The following is a 15,800-nucleotide window of genomic DNA, read 5'->3' as shown; positions in this document are numbered from 1 at the left end:
TTCAGCCCAGCAGTTTGACTGATTGACCAGGCTAGTCGATTTGTCCCTGAGCAAATTATGTTAGCTAATTGTGATCGTTATTTTTTTAGCATCACAAGCATTTTTGCCTGCTAAAGCTCAAGCTCACTGATTTATGAAAGGTCTCTCACAAATGAATTTGTCCTCTGTAGAAATGCCATTTTTGTGTTCACTGACATTCTACTGCCACCCTGTGTACAGATCTGCCATTACACGTAGACATTTTGCGTTCTTCTCTGTGTCAATAAAAGTCATTTGAAACCTGCTCAAAGTTTCACATACTGTGCTTGCTTTACCCAATGCAGCCTTTAAAAAAAATCTCAATATCAAATTATTTCTGGGTAGCAATTAAATAACTTACTGGGATTGTGTTCAATTAAAATGGTCAAATAATAGCTACTTAGCAATTTTTTTCAAATAAGAATTTAGCTAAGTCTGTCTGGGAATGGTCTGAGTGGTGAGGTGAAAACTGAGAATTAGCTGTTATTGGCAGAGAGGTTTGGAATGCTCTTTCATATTGGTCTATTAACTAATTTACTGCCTGAGGATATCACCAGCTGGACAAAAACTCTATCCCACCAAAACAGGCAGAAATTTCAGGCAGCTCTTACGCTGAAAGAACATTATCATAAATTTCACAGTATTATTCCAATCTCATAGTATGGAAATAAAACACAGATACATCCTGTTTTTGACTGTACTCGGCCTTTAAATATGCCGTTTTTATTCCCAGAGCAATTTTTCCATCTTTATATAATTTAAAGATGTTTTTCTCTGTCATTCTAGGGCGCAATGGCTGCAACATACTTGGCTTTGAATCGTTTGCCTCTGGCCCCAAAGCTGGAGCCTGTGGAGTCTTCAAGTTTGGCGCAGAGAAGAGGAATGAAGAGACTCACATCCACTGGTTTATAGCACCCTCATAGATGATTTGGGGACAGAGCTTGAAAAGGGGTCAAAGTGCAATGACTTTCATCAGACACTGGTTTAAGTGCCCGTCCAAAATACCAGGAAGTCCACAGTAGTGGGAGCAAGGAGGAGCAACTTATCAGAAGAAGAAAAAAATGTAGAGAAGATACATCTGGTTGTTGCACTAAGAAAGAAATCTTTACGGATTTTAGATGCACTAGAAACAAATGGTGGTATTAAAAGACCAACCAGAATGATGTTCAAATGTTCATATATTTTATTCATTCATATTTGCCTTTTCCTTTAGGTGCCATCTGCTACTATTAAATTATTTGACACCTTTGTATTATGAAGAGTATGTTTCATATATTATCTAGGAGACCAAGTAATCTTACAGAACCTCAAGTTGACACTGCCATAAAGGCTGTAACAGAGAAGTTGAGAACAGTTTATAACTACATATAACTAACTACATTTACGGGATTTTATCAACATGGGATATCTGTATTTTTCTCTGTGGCATGTTGGGGTGTTACTTTTATTATTCTTCATCTGGGAGAGTCATTTCTGACAGATTGTTGGAAATGTTCAGCTACATCTGCTAAGGATACGTTGGTACATTTTTGTAACAAAAACTGAAATGGCTAAATGACCACAAAGAGTATATGTATGCATCTGTTGTTGATTTTCAGGCTGGTTCATAAGGTTTGATATACTGTAGTCTACAATATTTATTTTCTGTAAAAATCTAGTGAGCATTATTTTGGATGCTTTTGATAGTTTTGGCAATTTCTAACAGCATTCTGTGTGTTTGGAGGGTTTACTGAAAAGACCCATTTATAAATTGCCAATGTAAGTTATTTATTTTAAATGTGACTTATTTAAGTTATTTGATCAAACAAATGTATTTGTTTCTACATTATCCATTATTTTGTGTATTCATTTATGTAAATGTCTATTTTATTTTTAATACACAACAGATTTAAGTGTTTTATACCTGATCTGAAGTGACTTTTTGGAAGGAAGTATTTGTTGTATTAGCAAATACATTGCCTTTATCGGCATTACCTTGTTTTGCCGTCTGTAAAATTACTTATTTTTTCAGAACATTCATCTCTAAACAGTATGGAACCGATATGAATGCACATGAGTATTTACATTTATTGTTCATATTTTGAACAGGGACAACAAAAAACACCTACAGTAGAATGCCACCTTGGAGGCCTTTGTTTCTGAATAATGTGCAAGTCAAGTAGTAAAGAAGCTGTGTGAAACAAACAAGAAATCTCAACAGTATTCAGTGTACTCACACATTGAGATATCATAGAATTACAGGTAGAAAGCACACAGGATTCAGGAATGGTTTATCAATCAACCTAAGCCCACAATGGAGCTTTAGTTGCTCCATAATAAGAATATGGGATACACACCAATATGACAAAACAGGTCACATAGGGTGAATACTACAGACTTACCTTTAGAATATATTCATCATTTTGACAGTACAACTTGCTAAATTGGAGCAGAGAAAATGAAAAGCATTATAGCTGATTGCAGTGAGCCTTAATTTCTGTTTTCACAAAGCTTAATTGAATAACTACTAAAATACACAATGTAAAGAGATCCACCCCCCATAGAATAACACAATAGAGTACCTTGATCAATGCCTCTCCTTGTGCTGCTGTGGCTTGTATAGATCTTAAGTGTTTTGTGCATGCCGAAGGTACTTCTGCAAAGATAATTGATTCAACGAGTCTTCAGCTCTGTGTTGTTCAGTCAAAAAGCCCTCAAGTGAGCACACACTGTCTCATAACCGCCAAGTAAAAAGTAACATTGTGAAACGAGTACATTTACATTGACATTTGAATCATATAGCAGATGCTCTTATCCAGAGTGACTTAGTTAGTGCATTCATCTTAAGACCGCTAGGTGGGGCAACCACATATCTCAGTCATAGTAAGTACATTTCCCTCAAAGTAGCTATTAGTAAAGTCAGTGTGAGTGTTAGTATCTGTGCTAGTAGGACAGTACATACTGTATAGGCAAAATTTTACAAATAAATCAAGTGTGGAAGAAACTTGTGTTGATATTTTGTGATGATTGGGTCAGGCATACACACAGTGACTGAAACAATTTGGTCAGTCTGGTATACGAGGCTAGAGATTGGCACCACATGCAGATGATGGTTCTTCTTATACTATGTCAGGTTTGGTGTTTTTCTTAGGTTTTCCTCCTTACCTTCACAAGCTGTACATCCTATCTTATAAGATGACTCTGAGACAGCTGTTCTTGGTTGACCACTTGGTTAGCCATTGGTGTGGATCCACATGGAGCATCTTAGTCATAACGTCTTATTGGAAATGGAGGTAGCTATATGTTTGAGCCAGTAAGTGATAGCTAAAGGGACACCTCCTTCTGAGAATTGTGTTGTAACCAGTTCAGCCACTATTCTTGAGCAGTATGTGTATTGGGCTCCCGAGTGGCACAGCGGTCTAAGGCACTGCATCTTAGTGCTAAAGGCGTCACTACAGACCCTGGTTTGATCCTGGGATGTATCACAACCGGATGTGATTGGGAGTCCCATAGGGCGGCACACAACTGACTCAGCGTGGTCCGGGTTAGGCTGTCATTGTAAATAAGAATATGTTCTTAACTGACTTGCCTAGTTAAATAAAGATTAAATAATGAAAAATAAATCTACCAAGAGAGAAGATGCTGATCCTGGATCCGTGGCACAATCTCAGTAGGTAGATGCACAGAGACAAATGAGACAGATATTTCCCCAGATGCCTAAATGTGAAGCACCCGCTTGGCGTTTCCAAATATGGTTTCCAAATATTCACCCACTGGTCAGCAGTGGGAGAAGATGGAACGAGATGGAATTTAGCCGACATTCTGCAAATTCTCTCATCGATGAAACATTTGATTTCAATACAGTTTTCTGTTCCCAAAACTAGAATATTTAATGTACAGAATGGACAAAGTTTTGCAGACTCTACCAGTGGCAAAAGTTGTTTAAAAATCTTGTTGTTTCGAAAGAGTGCAAAGGTGAAAGAGTGCAAAGGTGAATTGAGTTATTGCACACGCGCACATCGACTACAGCTCGGCATTCAACACCATAGTACCCTCCAAGCTCGTCATCAAGCTCGAGACCCTGGGTCTCCACCCCGCCCTGTGCAACTGGGTACTGGACTTCCTGACAGGCCGCCCCCAGGTGGTGAGGGTAGGCAACAACATCTCCTCCCCGCTGATCCTCAACACTGGGGCCCCACAAGGGTGCGTTCTGAGCCCTCTCCTGTACTCCCTGTTCACCCACGACTGCGTGGCCACGCACGCCTCCAACTCAATCATCAAGTTTGCGGACGACACAACAGTGGTAGGCTTGATTACCAACAACGACGAGACGGCCTACAGGGAGGAGGTGAGGGCCCTCGGAGTGCGGTGTCAGGAAAATAACCTCACACTCAACGTCAACAAAACTAAGGAGATGATTGTGGACTTCAGGAAACAGCAGAGGGAACACCCCCCTATCCACATCGATGGAACAGTAGTGGAGAGGGTAGCAAGTTTTAAGTTCCTCGGCATACACATCACAGACAAACTGAATTGGTCCACTCACACAGACAGCATCGTGAAGAAGGCGCAGCAGCGCCTCTTCAACCTCAGGAGGCTGAAGAAATTTGGCTTGTCAACAAAAGCACTCACAAACTTCTACAGATGCACAATCGAGAGCATCCGCCTGGTACGGCAACTGCTCCGCCCTCAACCGTAAGGCTCTCCAGAGGGTAGTGAGGTCTGCACAACGCATCACCGAGGGCAAACTACCTGCCCTCCAGGACACCTACACCACCCGATGTTACAGGAAGGCCATAAAGATCATCAAGGACAACAACCACCCGAGCCACTGCCTGTTCACCCCGTTATCATCCAGAAGGCGAGGTCAGTACAGGTGCATCAAAGCTGGGACCGAGAGACTGAAAAACAGCTTCTATCTCAAGGCCATCAGACTGTTAAACAGCCACCACTAACATTGAGTGGCTGCTGCCAACACACGGACACTGACTCAACTCCAGCCACTTTAATAATGGGAATTGATGGGAAATGATGTAAATATATCACTAGCCACTTTAAACAATCCTACCTTATATAATGTTACTTACCCTACATTATTCATCCCATATGCATACGTATATACTGTACTCTATATCATCGACTGCATCCTTATGTAATACATGTATCACTAGCCACTTTAACTATGCCACTTTGTTTACATACTCATCTCATATGTATATACTGTACTTGATACCATCTACTGTATCTTGCCTATGCTGCTCTGTACCATCACTCATTCATATATCCTTATGTACATATTCTTTATCCCCTTACACTGTGTATAAGACAGTAGTTTTGGAATTGTTAGTTAGATTACTTGTTGGTTATTACTGCATTGTCGGAACTAGAAGCACAAGCATTTCGCTACACTCGCATTAACATCTGCTAACCATGTGTATGTGACAAATAACATTTGATTTGATTTGATCACAGAGTAGGCGTTCCCTAACGGAAAAATGCAGATGAACGCGCCAATAGGATCTCACTAGCTCCGGCTTGGTTCTGCCCTCCTCCTTGCTTGTTCTGCCCACTATGACTCATTTGTTCCCATTGGAAACGACAGGTTTTGGTCTATCTTGGTTTAGTTGTAAACGATCTTTGTTAAAGGCGAGTCATCACCACGAGAACGGAAATCGTGAGATTGTATAGCAACACCAATGAGAGCCGTTCTAACTGAGTGATTGCGATACGGTCGTAAATATAATGTTTTGGTGACGAGCTGTGACCACCAGTGTCCTCTACGCTAAGCTGCATTTATATAGCGTGTACATTCCCATAGTTATAATTTCCTCTGCACTGCTAACCACCACAGTCATGGCAGGTACTTTGGCACGTAAAGCTGTTGACCATCTTAAAAGCAAGGAGTTCAGAGAGTATCTCATGAGGTATGACACATTTGCAAGATCTGGAAGATAGCTAGTTACAGTAACACTTACTTTATCAACTAAGTTAGCAAGCTAGCCAGCTACCTAATATAGCAATGCAATTAATTATCAAACGTATCGAGCTAACGTTAGTTTTTTTTTTTTTTACAAATATTGTGTCCAGCCTGAAGGACGTTTGTTCTTGAATGTTTTTGGCATCACTCAAGCTAGCCCTTGTCGTCATGACACCAATTACATTGCTGGGTCATTGCACGTCCCCTTTTACGGGAAACATTTCAAACTTAACTTTTACGAGTTAGAATTAAATGTAAAAATACAAAAGATACACTTAACGTACTTAATTTAGCAAAGTTGCACCCAGCTGTGCTCTGAGTAACACTTTCTTTGAAACCCGACGTTGAATTGCATGGAATTTGAATCCGGAACGTTTCCTCTCGTGACCTCTATAAGCCAGAATGTTGAATAACATATTTTAAAGTGCGGGTTGTCCATGTCCTTATGGCGGTAGAAATACGAGACAATTTATCCACCTGAAAGTTTAATTACATCACATTTTCAAAGCGCTGGTAGTGCGTTCAGATTTCTATCACCCGAAACATGTGCAGAACCATGTAAACACGAAATTCGGCAAGTATGCATGCTTCTCATGCATGTATTTGTATTTTTTTTGTATCTTGTGCGAGTGTTTGAGGCGATATCAAATGTGAATGCACAACCAGCGCTTTGAAAAGTTGTTGTAATTATACGTTCCTATTGATATATTGTCTCGCATTCTTACCGCCAAAAGGACCAACCACACGGACAGCCGGTAAAGTATGTTCAAATATAATTTTATTTTACATTCTGACTTGTAGAGGTCATGAGTGTTCCATATGCAATTCAACGTGGGTTTTCAGGCAAGAGTAACACGGAACCCAAACCGGCTGCGCGCGTGCGCTATCGTGCATACATTTGTTTTGTCCCCGCTACAACAAAAGCGATCACGACATGCAGGTTAAAATGTCAAAACAAACTATGAACAAATTACATTAATTTGGGGACAGGTCGAAAAACATTAAACATGTATGGCTAGTTAGTGTGCACTTGCTAGCTAATTTGGCCTATTTAGCTAGCTTGCTGTTGCTAACTAATTTGCCCTGTGATATAAACACTGAATTATTTTACCTGAAAAGCACAAGGTCCTCTACTCTGACAATTAATCCACACATAAAACGGCCAACCGAATCGTTTCTAGACATATCTCCTCCTTCCAGGCCTTTTCATCTTTGAACTTCTATGGTGATCGCATCCAAACTTTCATAGTATTGTAATGAAACAGCAGGGAGCAGGTCTCGGACCTTCCATGCCGGAGGTCCGGCGCGCTATCGACTGTGCCATAAAAGCATGCTCATGCAGCAGAGTCGCACTTATAAACCCAGGGTCGTTACACTACTCCCTCCTTTCAAAGAGCACGTCCTCGCGCTTGCTTGCGACTCTATGTCTTACAGGAACGCGCTCACCGGCCAAGCACACACACTGTCGTGGATGCAATGTACAATCCCACTTCTGACACCAATGTAATGAAACAGCAGGGAGCAGGTCTCGAACCCTCAACCTTCTAGCCTGAGGTCCAGCGCGCTATCGACCGTGCCGCAAAAGCATGCTCGTGCGGCAGAGTCAATTTCTGCGCTTATAAACCCAGGGTCGTTACACTATTACCATGACCACCGGAAAACAGTTCGTCTTTCAGTCACCCACGTGGGTATAACCGATGAGGAGATGGCACTATAAACTGCTTCTATCTGCTTCTATAAACCAATAAGGAGATGGTATAGGCAGGACTTTCGGCGCGCGTGAGCAGTATGGATGCAATAATTGAATAACATGGATTTCTAAATTTATTTTGTGACGCTCGCACACGCGACGAGTCCAGTCTGGTCAGCATATAACACAATAGAAATGCTAGAGCAAGGTGTAAGATTGTGTGGTACCTCGGCTGGAGGCTGTGTCGTACCTCTTTTGTATTTGAAAGAGTGTTTCTCGTTGGTATGAAAGTTAAGGTTTCCAAAACCATATCACAAGTGAGGATTATTAAAGGTGCAATATGCAGAAATCACTCCGCCATTTCCTGATTGCTAGAATTCTAATAGTTTGCCTAATTTCGGTTTGTAACAACAAGCAAGTTTCTGGAGAATCATTGTACCCTCCAAATCACTGAAGTAATTTTCAGTAACCTAAAATGTTGTATTTGCAGCTGTTTGAAGCTGGTGTGGGTGGGTAAGAGACAAAAACAAAATTGAAGACAGGAAACAGAAAATAGTGCAAATAGAAATAACATCTGCTAAACACGTGTATGTGACCAATACGATTTGATTTACCACTTCAGTGAGAATGACACATCTATAACTCACATTTCTTTGTGAATTTGGTCAGGTCGCCCCAAAAAGTTAGATATTACAGCTCTAACGTTTCTAAACGTCAAAACAGAGTGTCAGGACACCTTCAGCTGAAAACCCAAAAGGGGGCTGGCGGCTGCAAGCCCTTGTGGGCCCCCTTGGCTTCTCGAGAGCTAGCTGTCAAAGTAGCCTACTGCTGTGTGTGCTGATGTGTTGCTGGTGATGTCAGCCCTATATTAGTATTATGCCGTGTTTATGTCATGTCGGAGTAATCAGAGGAACAACTTGGGAGAGTTGAGATTGGTTCTTGCATCTTTCCTTTCTCAACATTGACAGCCGAAAACACGGCCATGTTTGTGGCCATTTTCAGTGATGCGTGGCGTCATAGTTCAGCATGTGGGATAGATCGGGGTCCAGAGATCATACCGGAGTTTCCTAGTCGTAATTATGAGTTGGAGGGGCGTTCACATGCAATGTTTCCTGGTAGGAAGGTCATATTCACGAGTTCCCGACATGACTTTAACTCTGCATTATTAGTTTGTCAGGCATGATGTGATGTGTTGGTTGTTTTCCTGAGGTATAGGCATATCTCTTAACCAAAACTCCTTTTGTCTTATGTCTGTCATCTTGGTGTCCTCCCGGGAACGTTCAAAATAAGCACAGTAAGTTTTGTTTTTGTCTACTCAAAAGGCACTCGCACATCTGATCTATCTGTGTTACTGGTACATGGTAACAATTGATTAACGAGGAAAAAAGAAGAAACCCCACACACTCCGTTTGTTAGTATCACTTCTCTTTATTTAGCTTTACGTATCGGCCTCAAGCCCTTCGTCAGAGCTTTTTGTATACTAAAGAAATCGCAATGTTTTGGCTTCATTGAACATAGCAGATAGAGTGGAGTCTTAGGTAGTTAGTTGGCAAGACTGTATAATTGCTATGGCAGCTTGAATACATTTGACCCTTACAGTAACCTTGTTGCTCTCTACATGAATTGTTCCTTAAAATGTTGTTTTCTACTTCTATTCCAGCACTTCTGGGGACCTGTGGCCAACTGGGGTCTGCCCATAGCTGCCATCAGTGACATGAAGAAAAGCCCTGAGATTATCAGTGGCAGAATGACCTTTGGTGAGACGATAGGAAAACAGACACAACACAATTGCTGCCGTTTATCTAGCTATAACTTTAGGGACTTTCTGCCAGGGATTGATCGCCTGTTCACGATAATACCAGCAGCAGTCTCACGCTGAATAACTCCATGCTTTGATAAAGTAGAATTCCAATGGGTTAACATTATTTTTTGAACATCAACAATCCTTTCCTGCAGTCTGACATGAGGCAAGAACATTTAGTTTTTTTCCTGATAAGGATGTCTGAAAGATATGAATAAAGTTTCAAGTCCTTATTTACTCAGTGTTCTTTGTTGTTGCCCCCCCCCCCCGGCAGCTCTGACCTGCTACTCACTCCTGTTTATGAGGTTTGCATACAAAGTTCAGCCAAGGAATTGGCTCCTCTTTGCTTGCCACCTAACCAATGAGACAGCCCAGCTCATTCAAGGATCGCGACTTATCAAATACAAGTAAGCTCACCTTTTACTGTACTGCATGAGTTGCTTATTTCAATGCCAAACTCATTTTGTTTTATACCAGTTTTCCATTTTGGTTACAAAGCAACGTGCAACAACAACCTAAACATAGGGTGGCGCACAATTGGCCCAGGGTCGTCCAGCTTTGACCGGTGTATGCCATCATTGTAAATCAGAATTTGTTCTTAACTGACTTGCCTAGTTACATTTAAAAAAATAAAAACACATACAGTACCAGTCAAATGTTTGAATCACAGGGTTTTCTTTATTTTTTTTTATTTTTTACTATTTTCTACATTGTAGAATAATATTGAAGACATCAAAACTATGAAATAACACATATGGAATCATGTAGTAACCAAAAAAAAGTGTTAAACAATTCATAATATATTTGAGATTTTTCAAATAGCTACCCTTTGCCTTGATGACAGCTTTGCACACTCTTGGCATTCTCTAAACCAGCTTCACGAGGAATGATTTTCCAACAGTCTTGAAGGAGTTCCCACATGCTGAGCACTTGTTGGCTGCTTTTCCTTGACTCCAACTCCTCCCTAACCATCTCAATTGGGTTGAGTTCGGGTGATTGTGGAGGCCAGGTCATCTGATGCAGCACTCCATCACTCTCATTATTGGTTAAATAGCCTTTACACAGCCTGGAGGTGTGTTTTGGGTTATTGACCTGTTGAAAAACAAATGATAGTCCCACTAAGCGCAAATCAGATGGGATGGCGTATTGTTGCAGAATGCTGTTGTAGCCATGCTGGTTAAGTGTGCCTTGAATTCTAAATAAATCACTGACAGTGTCACTAACAAAGCACCATCACACCACGACCTCCATGCTTCACGGTGGGAACCACACATGTGGAATTCATCTGTTCACCTACTCCATGTCTTACAAAGACGTGGCGGCTCAAACCAAAAAATCATCAGACCAAAGGACAGATTTCCACCGGTCTAATGTCCATTGCTTGTGTTTCTTGGCCCAAGCAAGTCTCTTCTTCTTATTGGTGTTCTTTAGTAGTGGTTTCTTTGCGGCAATTTGACCATAAAGGCCGGATTCATGCAGTCTCCTCGGAACAGTTGATGTGTCTGTTTACTTGAACTCTGAATCATTTATTTGGGCTGAAATCTGAAGTGCAGTTAATTGCAGATTTCTGAGGCTGGTAACTCAAATGAACTTATCCTCTGCAGCAGAGGTATCTCTGGGTCTTCCTTTCCTGTGGTGGTCCTCATGAGAGCCAGTATCATCATAGCGCTTCATGGTTTTTGCAACTGCACTTGAAGAAACCTTTTTTGAAATTTTCTGCATTGACTGACATTCATGTCTTAAAGTAATGATGTCTGTTTCTTTTCTTTTTGAGCTATTCTTTCCATAATATTAACTTAACCAAATAGTGCTATCTTCTGTATGCAGTCTAAGGCACTGCATCTCAGTGCTAGAGGCATCACAACAGACCCTGGTTTGATTCCAGGCTGTATCACAACCGGCTGTGGTTGAAGTCCCATAGGAATTGGCCCAGTGTCGTCCCGGTTAGGGTTTGGCCGGGGTAGGCCGTCATTGTAAATAAGAATTTGTTTTTAACTGACTTGCCTAGTTAAATCAACAATACCTTGTTACAACAACTGATTGACTCAGACATTAAGAAGGACAAAAATTCCACTAATTAACTTTTTAAGAAGGTACACCTGTTAATTGAAATGCATTCCAGGAGATTACCTCATGAAGCTGGTTGAGAGAATGCCAAGCGTGTGCAAAGCTGTCACGGCAAAGGATGGCTGCATTGAAGAATCACAAATATAACATATATTTTGATTTGTTTAACACTTTTTTTTTTGTTTTACATGGTTCCATATGTGTTATTTCATAGTTTTGATGTCTTAACTATTATTCTTCAATGTAGAAAATAGTTTTTAAAAAATTAAGAAAAACCCTTAAATGAGTAGGTGTGTTCTGACTGATGCTGTATGTGATTTATTCACTGCTCAGATGGTTCTTTGTGGCACTTGTTAGGGTATAATAGACGGATATTTCAAGGAGGCTACAGCCTTGAAGCCCAAACGTCTTTTGGGATTTCTCCATCCAAGAGCATGTTGAACGTTACCATCAAATTAACAAAACATGTACAACATGGAAGCACAGAACTTTATGGCATTCATTTTATTTATTGATAGCATCTTAACTACAGTCTCCGTCTTTCACTCTTCTTTAAAAATTATATATATACAATTGATGTTGGAAGTTTACATACACCTTAGCCAAATACATTTGAACTCAGTTTTTCACAATTCCTGACATTTAATCCTAGTAAAAAATGCCCTGTCTTAGGTCAGCTAGGATCACCACTTTATTTTAAGAATGTGAAATGTCAGAATAATAGTAGAGTGATTTTATTTCAGCTTTTATTTATTTCATCACATTCCCAGTGGGTCAGATGTTTACATACACTCAATTAGTATTTGGTAGAATTGCCTTTAAATTGAGTCAAACATTTCGGGTTTCGGGTAGCCTTCCACAAGTTTCCCACAATAAATTGGGTGAATTTTTGGCCCATTCCTCCTGACAGAGCTGGTGTAACTGAGACCAGTTTGTAGTCCTCCTTGCTCGCACACGCTTTTTCAGTTCTGCCCACACATTTTCTATAGGATTAAGGTCAAGGCTTTGTGAGGCCACTCCAATACCTCGACTTTGTTGTCCTTAAGCCATTTTGCCACAACTTTAGAAGTTGTCCATTTGGAAGACCCATTTGCGACCAAGCTTTAACTGTCTTGAGATGCTGCTTCAATATATCCACATAATTGTCCTGCCTCATGATGAAGTGCACCAGTCCCTCCTGCAGCAAAGCACCCCCACAACATGATGCTGCCACCCCCGTGCTTCACGGTTGAGATGGTGTTCTTCAGCTTCAGCAAGCCTCCCCCTTTTTCCTCCAAATATAACGATGGTCATTATGGCCAAACAGTTCTATTTTTCTTTCATCAGACCTGGGGACATTTCTCCAAAAAGTGTGATCTTTGTCCCCATGTGCAGTTGCAAACCGTAGTCGGGCTTTTTTATGGCGGTTTTGGAGCAGTGGGTTCTTTCTTGCCCTTTTAGGTTATGTCGATATAGGACTCGTTTTACTGTGGATATAGATACTTTTGTACCTGTTTCCTCCAGCATCTTCACAAGGACCTTTGCTGTTGTTCTGGGATTGATTTGCAGTTTTTGCATCAAAGTACATTCATCTCAAGGAGACAGAACGCGTCTCCTTCCTGAGTGGTATGATGGCTGCGTGATCCCATGGTGTTTACTTGCGTACTATTGTTTGTACAGATGAACGTGGCACCTTCAGGCGTTTGGAAATTGCTCCCAAGGATGAATCAGACTTGTGGAGGTCTACAATTTTTGGGTGATTTCTTTTGATTTTCCCATGATGTCAAGCAAAGTGTTTTTTTATTTCACCTTTATTTAACCAGGTAGGCTAGTTGAGAACAAGTTCTCATTTGCAACTGCGACCTGGCCAAGATAAAGCATAGCAGTGTGAACAGACAACACAGTTACACATGGAGTAAACAATTAACAAGTCAATAACACAGTAGGAAAAAAAAGAGTATATATACATTGTGGGTCGGTGGGCTATTTACCGATAGACTATGTACAGCTGCAGCGATCGGTTAGCTGCTCAGATAGCAGATGTTTGAAGTTGGTGAGGAGATAAAAGTCTCCAACTTCAGCGATTTTTGCAATTCGTTCCAGTCACAGGCAGCAGAGAACTGGAACGAAAGGCGGCCAAATGAGGTGTTGGTTTTAGGGATGATCAGTGAGATACACCTGCTGGAGCACGTGCTACGGGTGGGTGTTGCCATCGTGACCAGTGAACTGAGATAAGGTCGGAGCTTTACCTAGCATGGACTTGTAGATGACCTGGAGCCAGTGGGTCTGGCGACGAATATGTAGCGAGGGCCAGCCGACTAGAGCATACAGGTCGCAGTGGTGGGTGGTATAAGGTGCTTTAGTGACAAAACGGATGGCACTGTGATAAACTGCATCCAGGTTGCTGAGTAAAGTGTTGGAAGCTATTTTGGAGATGACATCGCCGACGTCGAGGATCGGTAGGATAGTCAGTTTTACTAGGGTAAGTTTGGCGGCGTGAGTGAAGGAGGCTTTGTTGCGGAATAGAAAGCCGACTCTAGATTTGATTTTCGATTGGAGATGTTTGATATGAGTCTGGAAGGAGAGTTTACAGTCTAGCCAGACACCTAGGTACTTATAGATGTCCACATATTCAAGGTCGGAACCATCCAGGGTGGTGATGCTAGTCAGGCGTGCGGGTGCAGGCAGCGAACGGTTGAAAAGCATGCATTTGGTTTTACTAGCGTTTAAGAGCAGTTGGAGGTCACGGAAGGAGTGTTGAATGGCATTGAAGCTCGTTTGGAGGTTAGATAGCACAGTGTCCAAGGACGGGCCGGAAGTATATAGAATGGTGTCGTCTGCGTAGAGGTGGATCAGGGAATCGCCCGCAGCAAGAGCAACATCATTGATATATACAGAGAAAAGAGTCGGCCCGAGAATTGAACCCTGTGGCACCCCCATAGAGACTGCCAGAGGACCGTACAGCATGCCCTCCGATTTGACACACTGAACTCTGTCTGCAAAGTAGTTGGTGAACCAGGCACGGCAGTCATCAGAAAAACCGAGGCTACTGAGTCTGCCAATAAGAATATGGTGATTGACAGAGTCGAAAGCCTTGGCAAGGTCGATGAAGTGTGATTGTAGGCCTTGAAATACATCCACAGGTACACCTCCAATTGACTCAAATGATGTCATGGCTTTAGAAGCTTCTAATAGGATAATTGACATCATTTTCTGGAATTTTCCACGCTGTTAAAAGGCACAGTCAACTTAGTGTATGTAAACTGCTGACCCACTGGAGTTGTGATACAGTAAATTATAAGTGAAATAATCTCTGTAAAAAATGACTTGTGTCATGCACAAAGTAGATGTCCTAACCGACTTGCCAAAACTAAAGTTTGTTAACAAGAAATGTGTGGAGTGGTTGAAAAATGAGTTTTAATGGCTCCAACCAAAGTGTATGTAAACTTCTGACTTCAACTGTGTGTGTGTATTAATTACACACACACACACTGTACCCACATAGATATTGAATCATAGTAAGAGGTTATAATTTAAGACTAAATGCTATTCTACAGAATATGTATCTATAGTAATTCTGATGGTTTTTTTCCCCTTCTTTCCAGCATGGAGAAGAAGTCATCTTAGGGGTGGAATTGCAGAATATTTAGTTTAATTAGAAACCAGCATCGTTTGGCTGTATGTATGGCAATTTGATCTTATTGCATACCTATGTAAAACTCTTAAGTTGAAACTTAATTAACAATTTTTAAGTTATGTTGAAGACCACCATGTCTGTTTCTATTGTCAGGTATATAAGGTCAATGAATAGATTGATTTTGCACCATGTATCATGCACAACCTTATGAAATGGAGTCTGTAGAGGCCCTTTTAATGATGTCTTTTAAAGAGATGGTCTGTGACACATGCACTCTAGGTTACGACCTCATTTTGGTAAATGTATTAGCTACCAATAGCAATCTTTATCAGAATGTACAGGCAATACAAGTGGTACTCTGTTGTGTTGCCATGGCAGTGTTATTTCTGAAGATAATGAATAAACCGTTATCTATTTCCCATAAATGAAACTTCCTCTTTCACTGATCAAACTACACGCTCATAATATCTAATAAACTGTCTGATATCCATTGAGTGGCTGATTTAACTTTTACCTTCATGAAGACTGAGAACTCTTCCAGGAAGGCTGCATTCTGAATGACCTTGATGAAAGGCATCAGTGAACATTCTGCCTTAGTTATGTGTACTGCAATGTCTTTTTGAAGTTGTATCTTGCTCTCATCATGCTTTTT

At 41.0% G+C, this 15,800-nt stretch overlaps 2 protein-coding genes across 2 annotated transcripts in view; both read left to right on the top strand.

Moving 5' to 3' along the window:
- Positions 1-2,692, top strand: part of LOC109899142 (ribosomal protein S6 kinase alpha-2) — a 45,919-nt gene extending 43,227 nt beyond the window's left edge. Inside the window, exon 21 of the mRNA XM_031835444.1 lies at positions 805-2,692. Coding sequence (XP_031691304.1) covers positions 805-930 — 126 coding nt within the window. The 3' untranslated portion in view covers positions 931-2,692. The remainder of the gene's footprint in view (positions 1-804) is intronic.
- A 2,994-nt stretch (positions 2,693-5,686) lies between these two features.
- LOC109899880 (mitochondrial pyruvate carrier 1) lies at positions 5,687-15,638 on the top strand. The gene is made up of 5 exons (XM_020495497.2): positions 5,687-5,921; positions 8,955-8,958; positions 9,325-9,421; positions 9,740-9,872; positions 15,117-15,638. Exons 1-5 carry the CDS (start codon positions 5,851-5,853, stop codon positions 15,136-15,138), a joined length of 327 nt encoding a protein of 108 aa, XP_020351086.1. The 5' UTR covers positions 5,687-5,850; the 3' UTR covers positions 15,139-15,638.
- The last annotated feature ends 162 nt before the right edge of the window (positions 15,639-15,800 follow it).

The sequence above is a fragment of the Oncorhynchus kisutch genome, linkage group LG11 (assembly GCF_002021735.2).
Source record: "Oncorhynchus kisutch isolate 150728-3 linkage group LG11, Okis_V2, whole genome shotgun sequence".
NCBI classification, from domain to species: domain Eukaryota; kingdom Metazoa; phylum Chordata; class Actinopteri; order Salmoniformes; family Salmonidae; genus Oncorhynchus; species Oncorhynchus kisutch.
The sequence above is the reverse complement of the archived record's forward strand: the minus strand, read 5'-3'. Positions and strand labels throughout refer to the sequence as shown.